Consider the following 26,621-nt stretch of genomic DNA (forward strand, 5'->3'; position numbering starts at 1 on the left):
TGCCTGGAGAATCCCAGGGACGGGGGAGCCTGGTGGGCTGCCATCTATGGGGTCGCACAGAGTCGGACACGACTGAAGTGACTTAGCAGCAGCAGCAGCAGCAGCATTTTTCTAATAGTGAGATGTTCGACGTAGTCTTAACTTGTTTCTAAAATAGCAACAGAATATTTCAGGCCTGAGGCCACCATTCTATGTTTATAATGCTATAAATTTTACCATATATTTGAGCTGTTTTACAGTGTTCAGATTGCTTTCCATAAACCACCTCATGGAGGGCCTCTGGACGAGCCCTGTGAGGGAGTTCTCCACATGAATGGGGAAGGAAGCTCTGAGATGCAGAGGAGGGACACGCTGCCTGGACACATGGCAGTGAAATCTTGACACGTTAACCTAGATTCTTCCCTTATGCAGTATAGCCAGTGTGTAACTCCACAATGCATAACAGATCCCGGCTTGCAAATTTGAAAATATGAATTCCATGGAGGAAAATATATAATTATAAGCATCATCAAGATTATTACCAGAAAAGAAACTCAATGTAATTTTCAAATGATTTATTAATTACAGTAACAAGGAAGACTCTGAATACAAACAGTTTCTTTTGCTAATATAATTACTGCATTGTTACCTAAGACTGGATGTACAAAAGGATAAACACCTAGATAAGAGGCAGTCAGTTTTGAGTTTCTAGCTGTGGTACCCTATGAGTGTTCTATTTAATTGTGTGGCAATTTACTATTTCAAATTCTCTTTGCAACAGAAATTCCTGAAACATATTGAACATAAGTCAATATCATTATTTTTAAACAGACTAGTGGATCTGTATCATAGATACACTTGCACATGGATATTAGGGAATGTTATTTAAGTGTCTATCTCTAAAATTCTCATTTTTAGGAATTAAAAGTTTTTATATTTAATGGTGTTGTTTCCAGAATTCATATTAATAAAAGGAAATTTTAAGGAGTCATTTGATAGGAATTTTTAAATTTTAGCAACTATAAAATGTGATACCAACAAAATCTTAAAAATCTCTTTTAGTGATGCCAGAGTTATGCTACTTCTAATTTCCTATAGCTAGTGACATAATAAAATATTTATCAAGGGTTCAATATTGATTTCCTTGGACCTGAAAAAATGCTTAATATGGCAACTATTTAAACTTATTTTTATTCTTCTTTGAAAAAAGAATAATAGAACATAGCTATAAAAACAAAGAAGTTTATTTTTAATAAGCATATTTAATGGTTACAACTATTAAAATTGCCCTTTTGAGAAGATATATCTTTATTTGATATTACTATCATTAAAAATATTTTGGGGAGTACTCCTTGTAATGGCTTTCAGAACCAGTACACAGCATGCAAGAAACTGTTCTATTGCTTAGCTTACTATCTTCCTTTTATTTTGAAATTTGTTCTAAGTGGCTTTTGACAATTCTCAGAGGTTGAGGAAAGTACATACATATATATAATTTTTTCAAAGGATGATAGTTTTCCATCATTATTCATTTAACAATATGTTACTGAAATAAAACTCAAAAGGAATTCCAAGTAATATCATCTTTTAGGGCAAAAAACAACAACAACACATATTTTTATCTATTTTTAAAAAGTCACAGTCACCTGATGTCTAGTTCTGGTATATTCACTTAGGTCAGTAATTAATTGTAAGGTCCTTAAGGGCAGAGACCACACTATTTCAACTTTATAGTTCTATTCTTTAATCTCCCCCTATACCTTGCTCTTTGCATCCTCCCTTGCACAGAATCTGATGCTGGTGCCCCAAAAAATGTTTGTTGAAGTGACTAGAATTTCCCTATTAGATAGATATATAAAGATATGTATCATATATTTAACATATTAATTCCATTTTTCTATGGATTAGTCAATATTTGTACTCATGTGCACACTAATAATCTTCTTTGTGATTTTCCATAAATTCAGGAATTATACAATATAAATCACAGCAAATAAATCAGATCACTGAAGGCCTTAATAGATCAGCACTTTATGTCTGTTCCTGTTTATATTGCTTCACATATTTTAGTTTGAGAATTCCTGCTTCTTTCTGGGAATAGAAAGTCAAGCTTCTTTCTGGGAATAGAACTACCAGAGTTTATACTTAATAAGGATCAATTGTGATGTGTTATCAGTAGTTTCCCCTTCCCTAGCTCACATCTATATGGCCAACAAAATCAACCTTTAGCTAAAGACATTAGCCTCTATGTCATTAGAAGTCTAAATTAACTTGACTGCACAAGATTGGTCTTTGTTATACTGTGTATCACTTATTTGGGCTAATTGATGACTAAATGGAATTGGCTACTTTGTTGACAACATTTCATGCTTAAAGATGAGATTTACTATAGGATGATTGATTCAAATTAAAGCATCTACTAAAACATAAATGCCCTCACCTAACAAATCAAACAAATTTGGTAAAGTTTTAGAGTAAGTACATTTAAGCAACATTAAATTTAAAAGCATTGTTTGTTACATTGTTTAAAAGCGAATGGGATTATATAATTCAGGAACTGTAAACTGGAAGAAAACTCTAAAATGGTATTACATTTGTGTCTGTGGGCTGCTCTACTTGTTGGAATCACAAAATGACAATGATTTCCTAAAACTAGAGGAATCTGAATATTTTTGATCAGTAATGACTCTGAACAAAGTACTGGCAAATCTACCACAAATTAATAACCAGACTAATAATAACATAGCTTATATATACAATGATAAACAAATGGCACGTTTGGGTTTTCTTAATTTGTCCAAATCCAGTTCCTACCGATGAAGTTACAATTAGCACAGCTTGCAGGAGCACACCTTTTCTATCCATAAATGATGCTTTCGTTTACCTGGAAAGAAAACAGATTATCTTGGGTTATATGGTGAAATGCAGAAAGGGAAGGAGAAAAGAAGGGTAAGAGGAAGGGTGGAAGAGAAAGGAGGATGAAATGAGGGAGGATATGAAGAAAAACATAAAGCAAGAAAGGGAAGAAGGAAAGAAGAAAGCGATTACTCATAATTTCTACATTTATTTCTCTATATAAATAAAATATTAATATAATAAAGAAATTCTTATAAGCAAAGCCTCAGGTAACTATTTTAATTGCACATCTTATTAATTTTTTTTAATCACTGAGGAAGATCAGCAGTTGTCAACAAGATAAATTGAGTTTGAAATTAATAAATTTCCATAATTTTCAAGCAGTTGAATTGTTCTTGGAGAAGCTCACCATGGCAGTTTTAGGACAAAATGGTATAAATATCAGTTGAAATATGGTTTGAGCTATAGCATTCTTAAAGAGAATGTATTTCTCAGACTGCAGGCTAAAAAAAAAATCACTTGATTAAATTAATTTGACTAGAGCTTTGTGCCTCAGTTAACTACTTCTAAACACATTTATATTAATAATGTGACCAATCATAGTAACTCCCATTCCTATTGGCAAAAACTCAAAAAGCTGATTATTTACTTTAGCTAAACCAATATTCAATATTGTATTATATATGTATTACATATATATGCCCAGAATTTTATATCCTTTAAAAATTATTAGATTAATGCTTTTTCCCTTTTGGTAAATTATTTAAAATATTGATGTTGTTAAACACAACTAGAAGATAGAGCTTACATGTTTTTACTACTGAAATTGTTCTTACTTCTTCTAGAACATTTTTTTTAGCACTAGTCATAAGAAGTGTGTTCTTGAAGGCTATGACTGATGGGCTGCTCACACATTCTACATTTTTTCTGCTTCATGCATCATCATCAGCCATCTCCAACACTCCACTCCTGAATCTGTCCTACTTTCTGTTACCTGATTTTTGCTGGTGATTCATGAGCCAGAATAGTATAAAAAAAAAAAAAAAAAGCTTCTCTTTTCACAACGTAGTATCCTCTACGAAACAGTAAGAAACCTAGTTTTATTCATCAGATTCATGCAAATATAATATTGATTAACAATGATGTATGTAGATCTACACACATAACGTGCTATATAAAAACCACTAAAATGTTCTGTTAATGGCAGAATACATACTGATTATAAACTACTTCAGAATGACATAAAAATGCTTATCTGAAAATGCATTTTTTTTGTACTTCCAAACCCTTCTTTGTCACTATTATTTTCAGCTGAAGCCATATTCAAGTGCACTATCCCTGGTGCACTAGTGAGTAAAATTCTTAGTTTTCCAAGCCAATAAGCTGATAAAAGCTCAAGGTTTCTCATTAACACTTGGATAAAATTTGTGAACCTCACACTAGATTTTTTAAGATAAGGGGCCAAGAACATGTTTTTTTTTTAATATTCTGGAGATCAGAGATTGGGCTATATACAATCACTGTGCATTAAACAGTTAATAAGAAGTTAGCCAACAAAATACTAAACTGAACTATTTTTGTGATAACATCTTTCAGATTCAGAAGTGACCAGGGCTTAAAGAGCCAAAGAAAGAAAGCCTAATGGCCCTAAAAACACAAAAAAGGGAGCTGTAAGTTCACATGTTGTCTCAGTGCTTCTATTACTAGACATCAAAGTTATTCCCACAGGTTCCAGGAATGTATATATGCTGGTGAAGAAGCCAGTAGACTTCACAGAATCTAAGCCAGAAACTTCAATCTGGGATTCACCTGTGAGTCAAAAGTCTTTGCTAATGAATTATTCCAAAGAAAAGACACTGCTGAGGGAGACTTTAACCTATCAGACAAGACCTCCAGGTTCACTGGCAGGGTCAGAGTAACAAGAATGCTGTGGTCTAAAGCTGCTTTGCCCAACCTTAATGGACTGCAGGCACTCACCTGGGTATTCAACTTGAACCAATAAAGAGATCACAATGGCATGATGAATAAGGTAGAGCCCTCTAGAGGAGGTGAATGACCACTCCACCAGGCATCTAAATTGTGACCTATATGCAAGCTCCAGCCCATTTACAAATGGGTCATCCCAGCTGGTGAAGCAGTGATGTCAACTAAAAAATAATCTACATACTGAGTTAAAATCCATTTTGTTCAAAGATAATTCACAAAGTCAATCTTACTGTTTTATATAAATTCTAAAAATTTGATTTTATTACTGGCATTTTTAAATGCTCCATCAACAGTTTAAAAATTTCAACTTCATTAAAAAAAATTAGTTTCTCTGCACTGTAAGTTTCTTATTCCCTGCAGATGCAAACTAGTTGATAGGAGCAATATAAAGCTATGTAAGTTTCAGTAAAATAATGTTTTAGAGGATTTGCCAAAAAAAGACTTTACTTGGAGAGAACAATATATGATGCAATACTCTTGAACTGTGCTTGAGTAGAAAAATGATTTTGTTTTCACCTTCTGGATGCTGTTTGAACAACTGGCATATTTATTAAAAATGATGTAATAAATACATTAGTTATTTAGAATTGCATAAATAAAGCCATGTAAGGTCAATATCCATTAAAGGCAAAAGACTGATCACATCCACCTTTGTAACTAGGGGATTTGCATATATATGAAAGTGCTAAAAATAATTTTAAGTGAAATATTCCAGGTGAAAATGGTAAGATTAGCTCATTCAGATTTAAATATGCTTCTTTCCATACAAGAAATAATGAATATAATAATGCAGTTATAAGCTTAGCTACCAAAGCACTTCTACTGTTTTGAGGACATCTTCTCAAACCTTACCACTTAAAGATCCCAAATTTTATTTTTTTCTTCTAACAAAGGTGGTTTAACATGCTTTCCAGAGCAACACCACCTATACATGGTAAATAGAGGTCACTAGACCACCAAAGTAATGTTTATACTTTTGGAGCTCTACATTTGAACGACTTGATATTTTGAAGTTGATTTTTGGACGCTGAGAAGTGGCCAGTCATATTTTCATGGTTCAAGGAAAGTCCCACCATGCCACCAATTTCACAAATCTCCCTTCATGTTCAGTTTTAAGAATTTTGTTTCTCAAATGCTCATACTTCAAGGAAATGCACTCTATCATCAAAATCTTTCTTACTAAACAAGCATCTCTGTCAGAAGTGTCTTAATTTCTTATCGCAGAATTTTATCCACACGAGGAGCAATAAATAATTCATGCCACCGCCTCTTTGTTGTGTGTCCCTGAACTGCACAGAGTGCGAGGCTGACAGCTGTGTCAGGACAAGCACCAAGGATCTGACATGACAAGTGACTAACAAGTTTCTTTCAGTTCATAGAGAAGGAAGACAATGGCCCAAAGTGCAGAAAGAAACCTTGAAACAAAATAAAACTGCTTCTTTCTTTTTACCTAAGTGTTTGCTATGAGCTTATTTCCACCCCACAAGCCCTGGTCATTTTATAGGACTGCCCAGCCCCCTTTATTCCTCACACTCGCTTGGCCATTTACGCCCGGCCACGGATCAATATGAGCAATTCTTGGAGAAATACGATGTCTCCATGACAACCAAGCCACAAATTCTCAGTGGAAGGCAGTGAGACCAGTAGTGAACTCTCCAGAGGTTTCTAGGCCTATAAGGCTAGATGTCTTAAAATGCAGGAATGGACAGAAGAAAAAGCCAGAGTAATTCATTCTTTATTACCAGTTTAATGATGTCCAATGTATAGAATGGTACTCACTTTTTAAGTTAAGATTCTTTATCAACACTTCTGTTTTCTAATTGATCTTTCTTTTTTGATATATCCTTTTGTTTATGCCAATCAGATAGACTGTGCTATATTTGAATATCACCACAATTACACTCATACTGAGGGACAATCGAAATTTATTCTACTTTTAAAACAGCATAAAGCTGATCTATTCTTACAAAAAAACCCCAATGAACACTTCAGTAAAAACTTCACTCATGGATTTAACTGCCTGATAAGGTGATTGATAGAAAACTGTTGATTAACACAGTTTAAAAACCTAGTCAAAATCAGACAATTGTAGTCAGAACTAAAAGTAATTTTAAAATGCTACCACTACTCTCTCCCTTTTCACGTGGGACACATCTATAAGGCAGTGGGTGGGGCTGTTGTGCTGATGAAAAATTTCTGTCATTGCTAAAGACGCCATTTCTCAGTCCCATGGATGCTGAGGCAGAAATGTGGCTGAGAACAGACACACAGCAGCAGTCCGTCTTTTGAGGAATCTTGGTGTAGTGGAGGGGACGGAAATACAAGCCATTGCCACTGGGCCAGTTGGGGTTCCAAGATGACTTAGGGGACCTGACATAGATTGCAGGCTGCACCTTTCACTGAAAATTAAATCTCAGTAGCTCTCCTCGGGGAAGGATCAGGGGACTGTTTGCAGCTGCCCCCTGTCAGCGAAGGCTACAAGATTTGGAAATCTCTTAACTAAGCTGACAGACCACAGAGAGGATGAATCAAAAATCTGATACATGGATCAGCACACAAAGATGCGAGAGGGTAGAGGGTACACAGCAGCCAGAGAAAACAGCAAAGGGAGGGAAGATAGTTAACTCGCTCCTGGTAATAAGGCATCTTCTAGCATTTAATGGTTTTGTAGTGAGCCAGAAATTGTCTTTCAACTCTCATAAGTTTTTTTGTTTCCCCTCTTAATTAATTCGTTGTTAAGACTAGGCAGGCTTCAAAACAAAACAGAAAGAAAAACTCATGCTTAAGTTTTCTTGGACATATCCTTCCAGTACATTTCTGTCTATTCTTTCTACAAAGAAAATACAAACATCAGTAGCCTGGACAGAGGGTAAATTTTATTGAATGCTTTCTCTTTTCTCCCTAATTCTCCATTTCCTCTTGATCCCATCATTTGAAATATTATAAAATGTTGCCATTTCTCAAGTTTCCAACCTCTGCCTCTATTAACCAGTTTAGCCTAAAATTGATGATAATGAACTAATAGTGTCAGCTTCCCTTCTCAGTCATAAAGCCTTTGTACTTCCTCCAACTGAATTCTTGATGAAAGAGGAAAAGATAAGAGCTCCACACTGTGACCCCTGGAGGTGACCATTAATTTGACAGTGCAGCTGCTAAAAGAAAACAGCATTACAATGTCCTCTCCCCCCACCCCCTTCCGAGGACCCCAAAGCTGTGTCAAATTTATCATTTATACTTGACTATTTTTAAATGGCTTTCACCTGGACTCTCAGACTCTTCCAAGACACATCTGTCAGGCATGTCCTCGGTGTCTTGGAAGTTTGCCGAGTTTGAGTTGCTGTCATGCTTGACCGAACTGACTGGAGCTATTAAAAAAAGAGAGAGAGCAAAGAAAGAGAAAAAGGGCAATGAGAAAGTAGTAATAAACACCATTAAACATTTCCTTTCATTTCCACAGATATTTCCAGGGACACACTACATAAACACAAATAATAAATTGAAATAAAATGTATCCTCTAAGTACGTATTGGCAGATGTGTAATTAGTTGAAAATCTATAGATGAGACTTTATCTTAGAAGAAAAATAAGTTCGTAGCATCAGCTTAAAAGCTACAAAGTAACAAAGTGATCCCTTCGAAACAGAAAGCATATTTTTAATGCATAAATCTCAAAGAGTATAGTCAATTAACAGCAATAGGATCAGCTCTGTCCTGGTGCAGTGGTTCTTTTTGTCACACAAATCACAGTGGATGAACACTTTTCATGCATTTTGGTTTTCTTTCATCAAATTAAAAATGATGGTTCCAAACACAAATAAAAAATCCCTATAAAAATAAATTTTAAAAGATAGGATAAATACATTGCAAATGATAATAAAGAGAGGTGGTCTTTTGAATGGCAGGTCTTCACACAACTACAATGAGATATTTTCTGAGTAGGAATTATGCACAGAAACAAAAGCGAAAATAGGAATATAAAATTTCCTATAAACACATTACAACTACTAGCTCTGTTAGAGAAGCACAGGCTTAAGTTTCCACATTTTTCTACAAGCAACATATTTCCCTATTATATTTGTTCAAGGAATCACTTAATCAGGAAAAGCAGATGTGGTCTTCATGAAGACACTCTGAATAACAAAACAAAGCAAGCCTTAAATAATATAAATTATGTCATACTCATCTAAAGCCAAGCAGTAGGACTTTTGTCTGTTACAGATTTCTTTGGTGAAAATTACCACTGTCTCCTCAGGTCCTGATAACACACACGACATATTATTTATAAGCCATAAATGCAATAGAGGAAATATATATTTATATCATAATATGTTTATATATATATTTAGCATAGATATTTAATAAGAAATAATCTGTTGGCCCAGGGCAGTGGGCTGGCTGCCGTTTGTAAGCCTCCCTTAGGAGATGAGGGAGCAAATGCAGAGGCTAGAGCGTGTGTTACTTCACACATTCAATAAGTGATGCAGAGGGCTGCCTGAGGGCCAAAGTAGCCTTAGGAGAGCTCACACCTCCCAGACTCCTGTCTTGTTTTCATGGACTGTGCATAGCAGTGGTGCCCATAACCTGAAACCCATAAACACACATTTAAAGGAGACCAGTGACATGTTTCTGTTCTAAATATCCTCTCCAGTTTCACCCACCCTCTCAGAATACCAATAATGCTGCTTTGTTGTGTGGAAGGGAAAGCACAGAATTAGAATTCACTTTTTATTTGGGAATAAAATATGAGAAAAGCTATATCTGATTTTGAATAAATATGCACAACTTTTCATTTGAGTTCTCTGAAAATAAACATGGAAGTAGGTACCACGTCTGTTTTGTTCACCTGTGCATGCCCTAGGCTATGGAAAGTATTCTTAAGGATTTGTGTGATGAGTAAATAGATAAACAAATGAATGAAGCAGAGGTACCATACTGGATGTCCTTCTGATTCAAGAGTATATATGCTCTAACTTCGGCTTGACCTGTTTAGCTTCTTGTTTAGGCCCACTTGAGATGAAAGATGTATATTTACAAAGTGGTGGTGTTGGGTTAGTCCATGACTTGGAAGGAGAGCTAAGTAGTATGTATGGCCTACGTAGTTATTTTGGTGTCACTGCTTTTAGTTTTCCTCAGTTTGGATCATACTTAAGTTTACTTCTGAATCCATAGATTTTTTTGAAATGTTTAAGTGGAATAATTAAATGCATCAAAGTTGCAGAATACTATTACATTGGTCAAAATTTTCTGGCTTACTTTCTTGATTTTTTTTATATTTATATATCTTGTTAATTTTCTGAGATACTTCTGTTGGTATTTATAATAGGGAATTAACCATACAACTGACAGAAAATGAAGCAGCATCTGTGTTTACTTGGGTAAACATATCATACTTGTCATCCCACACATTATTCTTTCATCTAAAACTTGCATCTATTCATTTATCTAATCATTCCTCCAAAACGCTCTTCTAGATACAGGGGCCTCAAAGAGCTGAAGAGAGCATGGTATTAGAACAACAAAGTCCATGCCTACCAACAGATTTAGTGGCAATAAAGTAGTCCCAGGATGAACTGACATTCCAGATCTTTCAATAAAACAGGAAAGTTAGATGTATCAATAGTTTTAGCTGCATGAACTTTATTAAACTCACACTATAAGGTACCTTTGCAGGTATTTTTGTCTCCAGAAAGATTTTAGAGGGTGTTGTTTGTGGCGGGGGGAGTAGAGTAGAGTAGTAGAATAGAGTAATAGAGTAGAAAGGGTTGTTCATTAGATGTTTGGCTTAATTGCATTTTTGCTTCCAAATTGGAGAGATGGTACAAGATTTGCCCTTTAGTTTTTATTGGGTAGCTTATAGAGTATCCGGTTAAATTCACTGTGGAAGAAATTCTTACATTCTATCAATTGGGAACAATAGACATTGAAGAGGTTAATTACTGCCATTCCACTTTTTTTTTTTTGATAGGCCAGTGTTTGCAATTATTCTTTGGGGTGTTTCTTGTGATGTGTGACATTTCGTCATTTAACTCTGACATGATGTGTGGCCTAGGCTTCTCTAGTGAATAATTTCAAAAATGATGAAATAAAAAAAATATTGATCTGGTGATTATCAGGCACAGGGTAGAGCTCTGTGCTAGATCATGTGAGGGGATGAAAAAGTGAGGCATTTCTAAGGTGCCCACATACAACTTGTGATATAGTTGAGTTACAATAGAAACTAACTAATAGGAGCATTAGAGAGAATATTCCAAGAGTAACATGGTTTTTAAGAAATGCAGAGGTGATTCTCCTGCAATAGGGTGTGTTAGGAAGTGAAATTTGAATTAAATCTCATTGAGAAGTAATATGAGTAGCCCAAAAGGAGCTTGTTCTCTGCAAAAGGAAAAGATGTGAACTCAAGCCTGGCCAAAGAAATACAGTAGCCTGGTGTCACAGATATATTTAACAGAGTATTGCTGCCTACTTTTGTATGTATTTTTAATGAATTCTCCTTACATGTTGCTTTGAGCTTTCCCTGAATTGCTGTTGTGGCGAATTCCTCTCACCTGTAGAAGTTAGCTATAGACAGGTTTTTCCTTGCCGTAGATAGTCGATAATTTGATCTTTACGATGGTGGGCCCATTTATCACAGTAAGTTGCCCTTTCACTATACATATTGACTTCTGTTTATCAATACTAAAGTCCATTTGTAGCTCATCACTAAAGTTCTTGGATATTTTCAGTAGTTTTTGAAGATGCATTTTAGAGCTTGGCAGAGAGGTACTTTTGACATCAATATAGTGCAAATGGTTGCTAGGCTCATCCTTAACTTAAAATCAACTGTTTATTTCCTCTGTAATGCATTCTGAAATAGTCTACATTTGGGGGGTGAGAGGCAAGAAAGATAAACACTCCTTGACAGTGCTACCACTGAAAGATGTAAGGTGTTCCATTTACTCATCACACACCTCAAAATATTGACAACCACAAGGCTGGTGTTCTAAATATCTTTGTAGTACCTTTGGAAGCTAGATAGGGGAGAAAGTCCATGTACTTGGTAAAGATGCCTTTGACTATGGTGTGCTTAATTATTAGTGTTAAAGAAATTCCTAAAGAAATAAATGGTTCAACTGTAGACAATACAAAATAAGTAGGTTTTAAATTACACTTAAGAACATCTAATGGAAAAGCATGGAAAATTTTATGACAAGGACTCTGTAGAAGAATTTACTGAAACAAATATGGCGACAGGGTCAGCAGTTATGCTCTTTTGAAAAATCAAAGTGTTAGTCACTCAGTCATATACAACTCTTTTTGACTCCATAGACTGTAACTCCACTGTCCATGGATTCTCCAGGCAAGAATACTGGAGTGGGTCGCCATTTCCTTCTCCAGGGTATCTTCTCAACCCAGGGATCGAACCCAGTTCTCCTGCATTGCAGGCAAATTCTTCACTGTCTTAGCCACTATGGTATGCTCCTTTACCTCTCTCTATTCTCTATTTTGGTTTCAGTTAATGCGTAAAAATTCCTTCCTGCCTTTTCTCATCATTTGCAGAAATGCAAATATTCATTAAAATTTGAAGATGGCTAGGTCAAGGCAACAAACAACTTCAAGAAACATCCTCCCCATTCATAGACCATGAATGGTCATGAGTGGTCATGAGAGAATGACCACTGGGAAGAATCTCCATCATCTCCACAAACAGTAGTTGATTCTTGCATGCTGGGCCAGGACTGTAGTATACACAGAGCCTTTGTTAAAAATCCATATCAATCACAGTGTAAATAAAATTTGTAATGCAAATAATGTTTTCAATATGATGACTTATAAGTGATTGAAAAATAAATCCCATCTGGCATATGTATGGAGTTTGGGGAAGTACTGGAGATAGTGATATGAAAATTATTAACAAAAAGATATAACAGTTTGAAATGCTGGTCAATGGAGTAGAATAAACCATTATAGTAGCAGATAAAACTCAGACAAAAATCTTATTTGCATCTTATTCAAAGGCATAAAAATAATGCACAGGTTGCAGAGGTCATGAAAGACTAAAACTCTGCTCAATTAGGAATGAGTAGTGGCAAAGAAGTCAAAGACCTGAGTTACAATCTACCAGCTCAATGTGGTGGCCAAGAATTGATCACTTCCTTTGCTGATAATTTAGATGTCTTCTCAATAATAAGAAATCACTGTGAATAAATTTTAAAAATCTTTCTGTAGGTTAAGAAAGAAAAACTACAATAAGTTCAAGTAGAATTAAACACTAGTGCAACCCTGACTGATGACAAGAAAACTGCAATAGGTTTTAAATTAGAAGGAGGGATGATCAGTGAAAAGACTTTAAGTGATAACACTAAGGTTGGAAACAAAGAAGATATCATTTGAACAGACCACAAATTCAGTTCACAGAGTGATTCTCTCTGGACAGATGTCTTATCAGAAAAACATACGTAGCTAAAGAGCTATGTACATATTACCCCTACGTAAAGAGTATCTACTGAGATAAACAAGTGATAGGACCTCCTGATTATATTTAAATAGCAACAGCTACATCCTGCATCAGACTTTAGGCTTACTTTGTGTTCAGTGTAGACTGGATACTGGAAAACAAAAAACATATACTAATGCCTAAAAATAAATAAAATATCTAGTGCTGCTTTATAACTAAGAAATAGCTGTTTTATGGACAAGTACAGCAAAATGAGTTAAGATTAGATTTATGTGTTTTATTATCTTTCTGCAAGTATAATCTGACACAGAATATTATTTTCTGGGTGATAATTTCTAGTGTGAATTGCTTTAAGCATGAGATATTTTGGGATACATATAATACATAAACAGAGAAGATCAAATTATTTACTATCCAAGGGAAAAAATTTTTGTCTATAGCCAGTCTCTACAGTGAGGTGTACAACGAGGTGTCTAATTTGGCGGAAGATAAATGGGAATGAGAAAGTAGTGTTAGTTGGTTACTTCATCTTTTAAAATACTGTTTATTCCTCTAAGCTATAAAAGTTTTCCTGTTATCCAGGAACTTTGAGCAATAGGCTGCTTTGGTAAGGCTGATAAATAAGAAAGTACATCTAGCCTAATGCAAGATACAAGACAGATACTTGAACCATTTATGAAATTACTGAGTAAAACTGCTAACAGGAATTTCTAAGAATTAAAAAAGCAATAACTAATTTCACCTGTAGTTGAAGGGAAAACTCTTAAGGTCAGGCATTGGGTAAAATAAAATTCCTCATTTCTTTATTACCCAAATATAAGAAATTGGTGATGGACAGGGAAGCCTGGTGTGCTGCAGTCCATGGGGTCACAAAGATCTGGACATGACTGAGCCACTTAACTGAACTAAAATATATGTTTTAATTGAAGCAAAGATGAATACCAATGACTTCCTTACAGAGATGAACTTCTTAGTTCCCCAGGGTGGGGGTGGGGGGCATGTTGTACTGGCAAAAAGCTTAATTAATAGGACCCAGAAAATATATTTTTCATTTCACTTCTGTTCCTAATAGTATGACCTTGATCTTGTCATTTCACTTACCTGGACTCTGGTGCTTTCACTAATAAAGTGAGAGAATTGGACTGGACAACTTTCTTGACATCTTCCTGTCCTGAGACCTGAATATTTTGCCAGTTAAGAATCCAAGACCAACTGACCACTGAGTATATCACTGAATAGGATACAAAGAGTATAAGTGACTACTAGAGTAATCTTAGAAATAATGAAGGCTTTTGAGGCCCTTTCTGAGTTAAAATTGCTATTTTCCTATAAGTGATTTCATCTGACTGAGGGACAGAGGAAATCAGGGCAACTTCAGAGAGATGCTTGGATGACTGTAATGCCAGGGTGAGGGGGCCCTATTGGAAGATGATGAAGCCAGAACTGAGCCTGATGGTGGTAGTGGTTTAGTCGCTAAGTCGTGTCCAACTCTTGCAACCCCATGGACTGTACCCTGCCAGGTTCCTCCATCCATGGGATTCTCCAGGCAAGAATACTGAAGTGGGTTGCCATTTCTTTCTTCAAGAACTGAGGCTGTAGTATGGCTATTCCTGAGAACAAACACAGTGACACCTTGGCATAGAAGCATCTATCAGATGTTTGCCAATGGTGTAAAACAAATCTTTAAAACCCAACTTTAAAAAAATAAATTATATCTCTCAAACAATCTGGCAAATATGAACTTCAGTACAAGATGAATCATCCTAAACTAAATTAATTGGATCCATGAAATAATTGCAAGAAGCAAAACTGCAGTGGAAAAAACCCTGGTCTGGAAGTTAGGTCTGGACTGGCTTAGGCTGAAATGGCATGAGACTCCTCTGAAGACTTGGCTTCAGGACTCCAAACGTGAAGAGGTTCTCAATAGTTGTTTGAATGGATATGGTTATAGAGATGTGGTGCTCCTGTGGAATAGTCTTCTCCTGTCAAATCTCTTACAGGGAGAATCAAGAGAACCCAATTTTTTTTTTATTCTTTTTTTTATGTAAAACTGAAGCCCATGAAGTGATTTGTCTTAGTCAAGCCTAGCATGAAAACCAACTCTAATCAAATTATTTAAACTCTCAGCTGAAACAGACTGTAGAGACATTTGGATGCAGGATGGGGAAAGTATGAAGAAGGAAATGTGTAGTTTGGGAAATAGAAAAGGAAAGAACCAGGAACAATGCAAACTTCTCTCCTATTTCTGTTGCATTTCCTCACCCTCTAAGGCAGTTCCTAGAGTTACCTATGAGAAGTTTGCCTGGAGTTCTTTATGTGTCCTTTAGAGTACCTTTTCCTTGGCAAGGAGTGTTCCAGGGAGAAAAGTGGTGAGTGGATGAGTAAGAACTTTTTTCTTTTTTATCATCAAATCAAAAATAATTTCTACAGCTTTGCTCCCTGGTCAATACTGAGTAAATTCAGAGTGAAAACAATCCAGGGAAATATTACATATTATTATTTTTGTATTTATCTAAAATTTGGTAAAGGTAATTTCTTAATGCAGGAAATAAACTGGTCAAATCAGCAAGCTCAATTTCAGCTTTATACATTAAACCATAGAGATAATTATTTAAGACAAAGGGACTCAGCAACATTTTATTTGAAAGGACCCCTTCATCACTGAAAGGATGTACCGGTGATGGAATAGCTCTAAGAAAGTCTAGAAATTAACTCTTACACTATTCATGCAGTTTAGATTTTGTAAAAGTCATTTGACTTTTCTTATAAGGACAAAACCCTGTGCATTTTTACTGTTCAGAAATTCAAGAAATTGAAAGCAGGAATAAATTCCAAAGAAGAAAACAAATGGATTCCCTCCTATATATTGATAAATTGAAGAACAGTCAGTAAAGGGAGAATTCTAAGAAGAATTTGTAGTATACTTCCCAGCTTGCATTTGAAAATTTAGAAGAAGGTCAGGAAAACAAAAGAGACCCTTCAATCAAAACAGCCTCATGCTAGCATTTGAGACTAGAGATAAACATGATTTATATATGAACTTAAGATAAGGATTCACAGCATAGGGCAATTTAAACCAGAACAAAGTCTACAGTTATCCATAAGGAAAAATACCAAAATATTTTTCTCTAGAATCAGTGGGAGAAGAAACTGTCAAATGGCACTACCACTGGAATTTGTAAAAGCAGCAACCTTTCCATAGGCTGAACCTAAAAAGACACCATCAGCATGGAGAAAACGATTGGCAGGCAGTCTCAAATTCCCAGCTGATATAGCTGTCTCTGTCTCAAGGGAAAATGCTTGTCTCAGATGGTTAGTCAAGTGTCAGAGCTCTTTCATCTCCTAGGTAGGAAATGGAAAATAAGGAAATCAAATTATCTAGACTATGCCTTCATTTTCTGATTCTTTGTCAACATTAAGAAGGATGCAAGGAAGAAAAGGTCTGAGTTACCATATTTTGTATCATTAGGCTTGGGTACTCTGAATGTGATTTATTTTTATTTGAATGACATCAAAATGGCATGTTAGTGTATGTACTAGAGAATTTATTGAAATTGAATTGAAGTCATGTATGGATGATAATAATGTGCTTTACCACTGTATTATAATATAATCAGTAGCAACCATTACTCTTCTCACACATCTACTCACACCAGACATAGAAAATATAGGCGGTCCATTGGCACTGACTGCCTCTTATGTCAGGCATATAAAGTGGAGCCATGCATTTAAAAATATTAATTTTGCTGGGGGATAAATAATGGAAAGTTGCCTTTTCAAATCCTCGGGCTGTGTCACTGCATAACACTCAGTATTTGTACTAGTATCTCCAAAAGATGGTTATAATACAATAGAATACAAATATAACTTTGGTAAGTAGTAGAGTTTGGACAAGGCAATGGCAACCCACTCCAGTACTCTTGCCTGGAAAATCCCATGGACGGAGGAGCCTGGTAGGGTCGACCCCTCCATGGGGTTGCTAAGAGTCGGACACGACTGAAGCGACTTAGCAGCAGCAGCAGCAAGTAGTAGAGAGTCTCATTTTGATACCAGACAAGCTATTTCCATCTATAAATAAAGGATAAAGGAAACACACCTAAAGAAGCAAAGTTTTAAATAGCAAACATGCAGTGGGTAAAGGGACATCAGCAAATATAATCTAATGAGACTTTTGGAAAACTAGGTTCGATATAAAAGAGATGCTAAAATTACAGAACTAAGAAATAGGAAACAAAAGCTTAGAGACAAGCAGATATTTCTAGATAAGAAAGTATAAACGAATGTCCTGATTAGTGTAAAACACTTCTCTTAATAGGTTGTTACAAATTATTTTGAAGAATATGTGGTAAAACCTTCAGAACTACAGGTGAAACTAAAGGTTCCTGAATTGTAAAATGTTAGGTTGATTAGATTAATTATAGATAACAATGGTAAGGTTGAATCAGTGGTAATATATGCTATATACACATTTCATTACAAAATTCTGGAAAACATTCAAAATAAAAACATGATCCAAAATATATGTAACAAGAACATGACTGAGCTGTCATATGTTATGACTAAGGACATTGTTGTTGTTATTCGGTTGCTTAGTTGCTCAGTCATGTCCAACTCTTTGGACCCTATGGACTGTATCCAGCCAGGCTCCTCTGTCCATGGGATTTCCCAGGCAAGAATACTGGAGTGCATTGCCATTTCCTCCTCCAGGGGATCTTCCCGACCCAGGGATCAAACCTGTGTCTTCTGCATTGCCAGGTGGATTCTTTGCCACTGAGCCACCAGGGAAACCCCTAAGGACATTAGGTCAAAATACAAATGTGAACAAATAGCTAATATAAGCCTGACATTTTAGGAAGGGAATGATCAACATGATAAACTAACCACAAGAAAACCAACTAACAAACCCAGGGGGCTTCTGCACCTGGAACCCTGCATGTATCTGCAGTGACTACAGCCAGTATAGGACATAGTGGAATTTAAGAGGCCAACCAAAGGTCTGGGAGCAAGTTGAGGGCAGGAGAATTTATGTACTATCAAAATATCTCAAGAAGAGATTAGGAAGACTGAGACTCCAGGAGGAGAAGGGAGTGACAGAGGATGAGATGGTTCGATGGCATCACCAACTCAAGGAACATGAGTTTGAGCAAACTCCAGGAGATAGTGAAGGATAGGGAAGCCTGGCATGCTGCAGTCCATGGGGGTCAAAAAAAATCAGACATGACTTAGCAACTGAACAACAACAACAAAGACTCCAGAAAGGAAGTAAATCTGAAGAAGAAAGTGACCAATATTTGTAAAATTGCCAAGCAACTCTATAAATCTACCAGCACTGTTACTCACCTCTAGTTCCTCCAACTCTTCAAGAAGCTTATACTCCCACCCTACTCTCCATCACACCTGTATTTTTATAGCCTGATAAGAAGTGTCTCTCCCTGCAGTAATTCTTTAAACTGAAACAAGTCATGTCCCTAAGGCCATGGTCTGGTCATGTAGCTTCTATGTAAAAACTCTGTAATTGCCTCTATTCAGTCAGCAATGGGAAATTCTGGAGCCATGGATTGGCAAGGACTTTTAGGACACAGTCTCAACTCGTTTAGAGGCTTCTCACTAGATTCTGCCCCCACCTTAGACTTAGATATTATACACTACAGCTGGACAGGGCTCATTGTCTCCTGGATGTGCCATTTATTTTCTACATTGGTGCTTTGTTTGGGTTCCCACCTTGAGATATCCTCTCTCACACCAAGCTCTACTCTCTGCTTGCCCAAAACTCCCCCTTATTAAAAACTCAGCTCAAATTCTGTCTCTCATTTAGTCTTCAACAACCTAAAATTAACATCAGTTTTTCTCCCCTCTTCTGTGTTTCCTAGCATTTTATTGGCCTGTGTTATTCTTCTTATCCCATTCTTTGGTTCTCTCATCTGACTACCTCACTGGTCTACATTAATAGGGAAGCCAGCTATTTCAGACACATCCTGCTATTTTGAGGCTGATGCCATCAAGGCAACTTTGCTTCTCCACAACAGAACCTCTGGTGCTACGATCAGAAGACTGGGCTAGAAGAACCATAGGGCTGACCTAGTGTGTCCACATCTGTAATTCTTAGCTTATCGCTGGCTATTGGAAATTTATAATTAGTACGCTTCCCAGGTGGCTCTAGTGGTAAAGAACCCACCTGCCAATGCAGGAGGCATAAAGAGATGTAAGTTCGATCCCTAGGTTGGGAAGATCCCCTGGAAAAGGGAATGGCAACACACTCCAGGTATTCTTGCTTGGAGAATCACATGGACAGAGGAGCCTGGGGGGTTACGATCCATAGAGTCGCAAAGAATCGGACATGACTGAAGCAACTTAGCACACATGCACACGCTTGCTTCACACACATGATGATCATGGGACAGCTTACTTATGGACAGCACTGGCTAAGAAGTCTGCCTTCTCAGCAGTGATGAGGTTATGTAGACAATGGTGGGCCATGTTAAGCAAGATCTGTAGGCCATAGCATCATTTATACAACACTCACTTTCATTCCCTTCAAGGAACTTCATAAAATAAGAATCATACATTGCAAAATACTATGCCTGCCCGACAACAGAAAATGCACTGATTTCCACTTTCTTTTCCTTACCCTCATAAATCATAAAGTTAAATTTCCCCTAGGGACTTCATTCCTCTGAACTCAATGTACAGGCATAAAACAAATTTTGTTCTCACAGGACATCCCATTTTTGTTTCATTAGTTCAAGGAAAGGGTCACTCAATTTTTAAAGCATTTGGTTTGATCTTTACTATGATTCATGCCATCTAACATCCACAGACACACTCTATATACTGAAATGTTTCTTATATATAAAATGTGTCTCCACGGACACCATAATAGTGGTGCCTTCACATAAAATACGCAAAAAGTGCCTTTCAAGCGCATAAGTTCAGAAAAGGTGATCAGAAATAGAAAATAAACTTATTATTGAATAGTTAAACAATTATTATTTTGCCCAAGTTCCTATTCAGACCTTTTTTTTTTCTTTTTACAAACTGCTTTCCTGGAGATGGGGGTAGAAATACTCTTAACCATTTCCCCCAAATATGAGATCTAAAATTATTCTCATTCTATGTTACACATTTTTATTCTGTGTTTAACCATCTCATTGATATTTCATTCTACAGAGAGGGAGGTGATAAAAATTTTTATTAATGTAATAAAGGAAAAAGAAATAAAGATGATTTGTCATAATTTAACTAGATAAAATGAATTCTTGTGATCTTAATGTAAGAACAGACTATGATCTCTAAAGAAATACTGAATTATGGAAACATGATTTTTACATAATAGAACCATTTACACTTACCATTTAATCATATTACATAATTCTTACTGTTCTATTGGTTCACATGCTTTTTCATCTCTAAATTATTTCCATGGAATGTTTAAGTATTTTAAATGGCTTTCTCATTCTATTGCTATTGAGGGGCTTCCCCTACCTCCCCTAATGGCCAAAATTTGATTTTCCACACTGGGTATCTACAGGGAACCACAGTCATCAGGCTTTGCATAGAATTTCCCCTTCCTTCATGAATTAAAGATCACACAGATTTATTCCTCAAAAAACAAAAAGGGAGAGGAGATTTGTATTAAACACATTGCCAAATGATGGTTATTACTTTGTTTTAAAACCCTAAAGATTTTAGGAGGCTCAGACCAACCATAGCATGGTTGGGTGAAAATGGCGGCTTAAGCAAGGAGGAAGTGGTTCTTTCCAGGGCATTTCTCTCATATTTCCTACAGGAAAGGAGTTGTCCAACTTGGAGATATTCATTACAGCCAGAGTAGGGAGCTGAACAAAAATACTTTACAAGTCCTTTTCATTGACAAATATAAAACACTGATCAAACTGACCTTCTTCCAAGAATAAGCAGTCCCCCAATGTCCCCACAGCCTGTGGAACAGAGTCTTAGAGATCCCAACCTACTTATGGCAAAAGACCCTGGACTGCAGTCAGCCAGCTAGTTATCCATGGAAGTGGCTCAAGGCTGACACTCAGATTGACTGGTTCACACTAATTTACTTCACACAGATTCCATTTATCTCTTAGAAGATCCCCTGGCAGCAGCTTATAATGGCATATCCTAGGATGCCTGCCTGCATGCGTTTTTAAAGCAGCAGCGCTTGATGAATCTGAGTCCAGAAAACAGTTCACAGATTGAGGAGTAGGTGCAATCAGAAAACATCAAGAGGCACAGCTGGGACTTGGTAGTTTGCTTGACTGGTCTGAGCAGCTGAGCATTAACTGTATCTGCTTTTCTGCTGGCTGCTCACTGCCACTGGGACACATCAGAGAGCCACTCCCTCTTTCCTTTACAACTCATCCTCCAAAGGAAAAGAGAAAAGAAAGTGCATCACCATCCAAGTAGCCTGTGTAGCTGTAGGGAAAGCTAATTTGACAATTTAACCTTTACTCTTTAACTACTGTGATATTGCTGATCTAGGTAAAACTACAGCTGATAGTTCTAAGGTTAAAGATGCTGGATATTTGGACTAGGCAAAATTCAGCTAGAGAAAAAAAAGTAAAAAAGAGTCTCTAAATTATTTTAGTTACTTCCAACAATGAAATCCAAAGATCTGGCTGAGATGTTATGATTGTGAAACTAGTTAGTTACCATCTTGATCCTTGCTCTCCCATATCTACTATAGAACTTAGGGAAAGATGTGAAAGGGCTTGATATTTGTCAAATCAATAAATGACTGGATAAATGTACGAATGAACAAGTCAATATTCTCTATTATATGTATTTGTGTGTATTTTTTTTACAAGCAGAATGTAAAGTGACTAATGGTATGGGTTATCTCAGAATTCACACTCTGCCATTTTTCTTTTAATGAATCAAAACAAAGGTTTTTTTAAAAGCATATATATAAATATATGTTTATATATATAATTCAATATAATTCAAGGTTTTTATGTTTGTTTTACATCAGCAGCATTTACATCAACTGCATACTGAGACTTCTAATGATAACATGGTCACTATCCAAAAGCAGAGGGACATGAGAAGATCTTTTAACGGCAGGCAAGCTAACAGCATTAAACAATAACGATTCAGTGACAAATCTACCAAAGCAGTGACAAAGCATATTTAGTACTTAGAAGGTTAAACACTGGGCTGCAGTAGCTAGTTGATGAAAAAAAAGTAGGATTAAGGCTTTTGCATGAGCCTTGACATGATCATGTTGTCTGCCTGCTGCCTTAAGCTTTGAAAAACAGCTGGGATCATCTTCTTATAAGCTCCAATTCAAAGATGTTTAAGCAGCCCCCAATCCAATTAAACAGAAGTAAATAGAAGGAAGAATTTTATAGAACACCATTATCACATTTTTCTTAATGAAAAGCAGCATAATTGTGGTTTACACAGCTCCTTAATCTCACATTAAACTAACAAATTGCTGACTTATACAGAGCATGGCAGTCCAAGCTTTCTATATTGCTGTGCTTAATTTTAGGTCATTATCCTTTATTATGCGACTTGTAATCCTTAAAGCCCATGATTGTGTCTGGATATTTGGCAAGGATTGTACTTGGCAATACAGGGATTCTACTTCTAAGAGTGATGATTTAATTGAAAAATATAGTATGATTAGATGTCGACAGAATTACATATATTGCTTTTCTTTTGTAATTGACTAGTTTCTTATCAGTGTTTTTTTCAACCCTTAAGATCACTATTTAGTTTTAGGACTTTGCTTTAAAAAAGAAAAAGCTTTCACTACTGATATACAAGTAGTTTATTATTATAGGAATTTATCCATATGCTATTAAAGTAGACAATTTAAATAAAATTCTGGCTCATCCACAAACTGGATAACTGTAGTCAAGTTACTTAATCTTTCTATGTCTCAGTTTCCTCATCTACAAAATAGTAATAATAGTAATAATGATTAATAGTGATAATTCTACCAAATGCATGGGATTGTTGTTACAATTAAATGAGCTAAATCTTGCAGGGTAGACTATAGACTAATGGCTAGAAAGCAAAAGGTAAATAAATCCAGTATTATTACTATTATTAAATATGTCCTTGCCTAGAACTGTGTATAAATGGCAATAAGATGCTTAGCCTTCAATTCAAGGTACTTTATTTTACTATCTATATGGGCTTCCCTGGTGGCTCAGATTGTAAAGAATCTACCTGCAGTGCAGGAGAACCAGATTTGATCCCTGGATAGGGAGATCCCCTGGAGAAGGGAATGGCTACCCACTCCAGTATTCTTACCTGGAGAATCCCATGGACAAAGGAGCCTGTCAGGCTACAGTCCATGGGGTTGCAAAGAGTTAGACATGACTGAGCGACTAACACACATACATATCTAGTAATACCTAAGATTTCTCACATCTAATCAAAGAAATATTTTAAATAGCTATATAATCTTGCACTTAACTTAAAATTTCAGAACTCTAGAAGACAATATTAGTGGCCCATCTAAAACTATAGTTTAAGGGAACACATGGGTTTGGTATCCATTTGATGTTATCTATAACCAAATAAAACTCCACACAAAGTCATCTGTGATTCTAAGGAAAGAAGTAAAACTGGTTTCTCATAACTCAGGGAAACCATTCACAGATCTTTCAGTATTACTTATCCATAATCCTTGATTGCCAGGTTTCTTACTGGTTCCCATTTATATATGTTTTGAGAAAATGCCAGTATTGAAATTAAAAGTCTAATCTAGCTTAGTTCCATCTAAGGCAAAAACATTACCGGAGGATGGTCACTTGATGGACTACAAAACTAAAACACTGAAACAGTGACTTACTTGCTACTGATCCTCCTCTTTTCTCTCGTTTCTAGGATGGATAACACCATAAAATATCATATAAAATAATAAAAATAAAACAACTCTTTCCCTTGAAAATTAGGTTAAACCATTAAAAAGAGCATGCACCTATCCATCTTAAGCACAAGAGAATTTAGTAAAGTAGTATGAAAGTTGCTCAGTTGTGTCTGACTCTTTGTGACCCCATGGACTATAGTCCTTGGAACTGTCCAGGCCAGAATACTGGAGGGGGTAGGGGGATCTTCTCCAGGGTATCTTCCCAACTCAGGGATTGAACCCAGGTCTCCCACATTGCAGGTGGATTCTTTACCAGCTGAGCTACAGATGCATATACAAATTGTTTTAAAATATACAAATAAAAACCAGTTAGAAGATATAATTAAAAAGAAAGTTTTGTTTACAATAATTTTTTTAAAAAAAATCTTCAAAATTCATATGGGGGAAAACTCTAAAGCACTCTTTTTTTTTTTTTCTAAAGGACTCTTAAAAGATACAAAGGCAGCTTTGGACAAACAGCAAGATGTATTTTATTCTTATAAGGAAAAAGTTTAAATAATAGAATTATTTAATTCTCTGAATCTAGTCCTATCATATAATAATATTTTTTAAAACAATTATGGATATTAAGTCATAGAGATTCTTTTTTAGAGGGAGAACATGGCCTTAGATCTGAACTTAGGAGTTAATATTCAGTATAGCCTCAGCCTCTTGAGGATTATAATATTCATCATATGAGGAACTAAACAGTTTTATATATATATATGTATATACAGCTTTTAAACATAAAATTGAAACAGAGTAGGTATTTTCATTAAAATGTCTACAATTGATTTCTGCTAGAATGGAGTTACAGGAATAGTTCATGCTCTAATATTGCAGAATAATTGAAGCATTACTATTATCATACTATTCATTCCATATAGAATGAGTGCTAACTGAGTGCCAAGTCCTGTATGAGGTGTTGGGTACATAGTGGTGATCAGTCTCTGTATTTCAGTGGTAATCTCTGTACTCAGGTTTCAGTGGTCTAAGCACTAAACAGTGATCATTTCCTAGGATACTAACCATAGGGTAAAGGGGCAGGCTGGAAACCCAGATCCAGAGCAAACAGAACAAAGAATGTCCAAAATTTCTTTGCAGCAAGAACTGCATTAGTCTGTATTGAATTCTGCTCCTGGAATGAATGGATTTAACCCACTTCTTCTGCCTGTGCCCCACTCAGCTTATAGTTCTGAGACTCAGAAGATTAATTGATTGGTTGAGTTAATGGCACTTGCCCACTTCTTGGCCACTCTGTGGGAATGATAGAGGAATTGATCTAGTGGTAGGTGCTCCAGGCATGCCTATGGCATCTGAAATGGGAGGACAATTGAATTTATTGTCTTTGCAGAAATGCACAAAAGAAAATGGGGTCCTTTCATGACAGCAATGAATGTTGGGCTGCAAAAAAAGACAATGTCATTGATTTCACAAGGCTGATATGGTAAGCTGTAAGACTTTTTTTGTAATTGACCATTTGGATTTGTCTGCTATATGAATCTATACTTAATCTGAGGCCACCTTACCCAGTGAAAACTGGCAAGTATAAAGTTGATCACAAGGTATTCATCAACTCATTCATTACTGTCTTTCTTTCTCTTTTTGGTGACTAAATCTCTGTCCTCAAAATCACTTTCCTTGAAGTCAGCTGAAATTCTGCACATGGTCCAGATGGACATCAGGAATTCTAAGCCTGGTGTGTGATGGAAACTAAGCACACGGCACTGTAGAGCTCAAGTCCTCACATAAGGCCTTCTCTGCTTATCCCGTGGCAAGAAGGTGGCACTGGCCATTTCTCTTCTATTTGGGAAGCCTAACACAAGAGAAATACCTCACCAAAGGACATTTGGAAGAAAGCTCAGGAATATGATGGTGATTTAGTTGCAAAAGTGGGACACGACTTAGAAGAGAAATGGCCAGTGCCACCTTCTTGCCATGGATAAGCAGAGAAGGCCTTATGTGAGGACTTGAGCTCTACCGTGCAATGTGCTTTGTTTCCATCACACACCAGGCTTAGAATTCCTGATGTGCATCTGGACCATGTGCAGAATTTCAGCTGACTTCAAAGGAAATGATTTTGAGGAGAGAGAGTCACCAAAAAGAGAAAGCAAGACATTAATCTTTGATAAGCTCCATTTACTAATTTATAAAGGCAATGGGAATTGGGGTGAGGTAAAAAAGTACACACCGAGGGAACTATCTGTACTGAATGCTAATCATTTTATGATCATGTCACCCACTGTGCTTTTTTGGGGGGAAATGTATAGCTTGATTGTAAAAAGTTACATATTGTTCAGTAGTTTATAACTGGTTATAAGATTTTTTTTAAAAAAGTCAGTTCTGGGTACTTAAAAATGGAAGAGCCATTTGGTAGAAGGGATTTGTAAGTCATAGGTAATTATCGAAGACATTTTTAGAATTCAAAATCAACACAGAGAGATTAGCATATGGAGAGCAGTGCAAATAGTGCTTACATTTGTGTGTTCATCTTCTT

At 36.2% G+C, this 26,621-nt stretch overlaps 1 protein-coding gene across 1 annotated transcript in view; it reads right to left on the reverse strand.

The window, feature by feature from the left end:
• Window positions 1–539: 539 nt before the first annotated feature.
• Window positions 540–26,621, reverse strand: part of WDR72 (WD repeat domain 72) — a 227,192-nt gene continuing 201,110 nt past the window's right edge. Inside the window, exons 19-20 of the mRNA XM_025295622.2 lie at window positions 8,082–8,186; window positions 540–2,863 (exon numbers count right to left, since the gene is read on the reverse strand). Coding sequence (XP_025151407.2) covers window positions 2,808–2,863; window positions 8,082–8,186 — 161 coding nt within the window. The 3' untranslated portion in view covers window positions 540–2,807. The remainder of the gene's footprint in view (window positions 2,864–8,081; window positions 8,187–26,621) is intronic.

This window comes from Bubalus bubalis, chromosome 11, assembly GCF_019923935.1.
Source record: "Bubalus bubalis isolate 160015118507 breed Murrah chromosome 11, NDDB_SH_1, whole genome shotgun sequence".
NCBI lineage: Eukaryota > Metazoa > Chordata > Mammalia > Artiodactyla > Bovidae > Bubalus > Bubalus bubalis.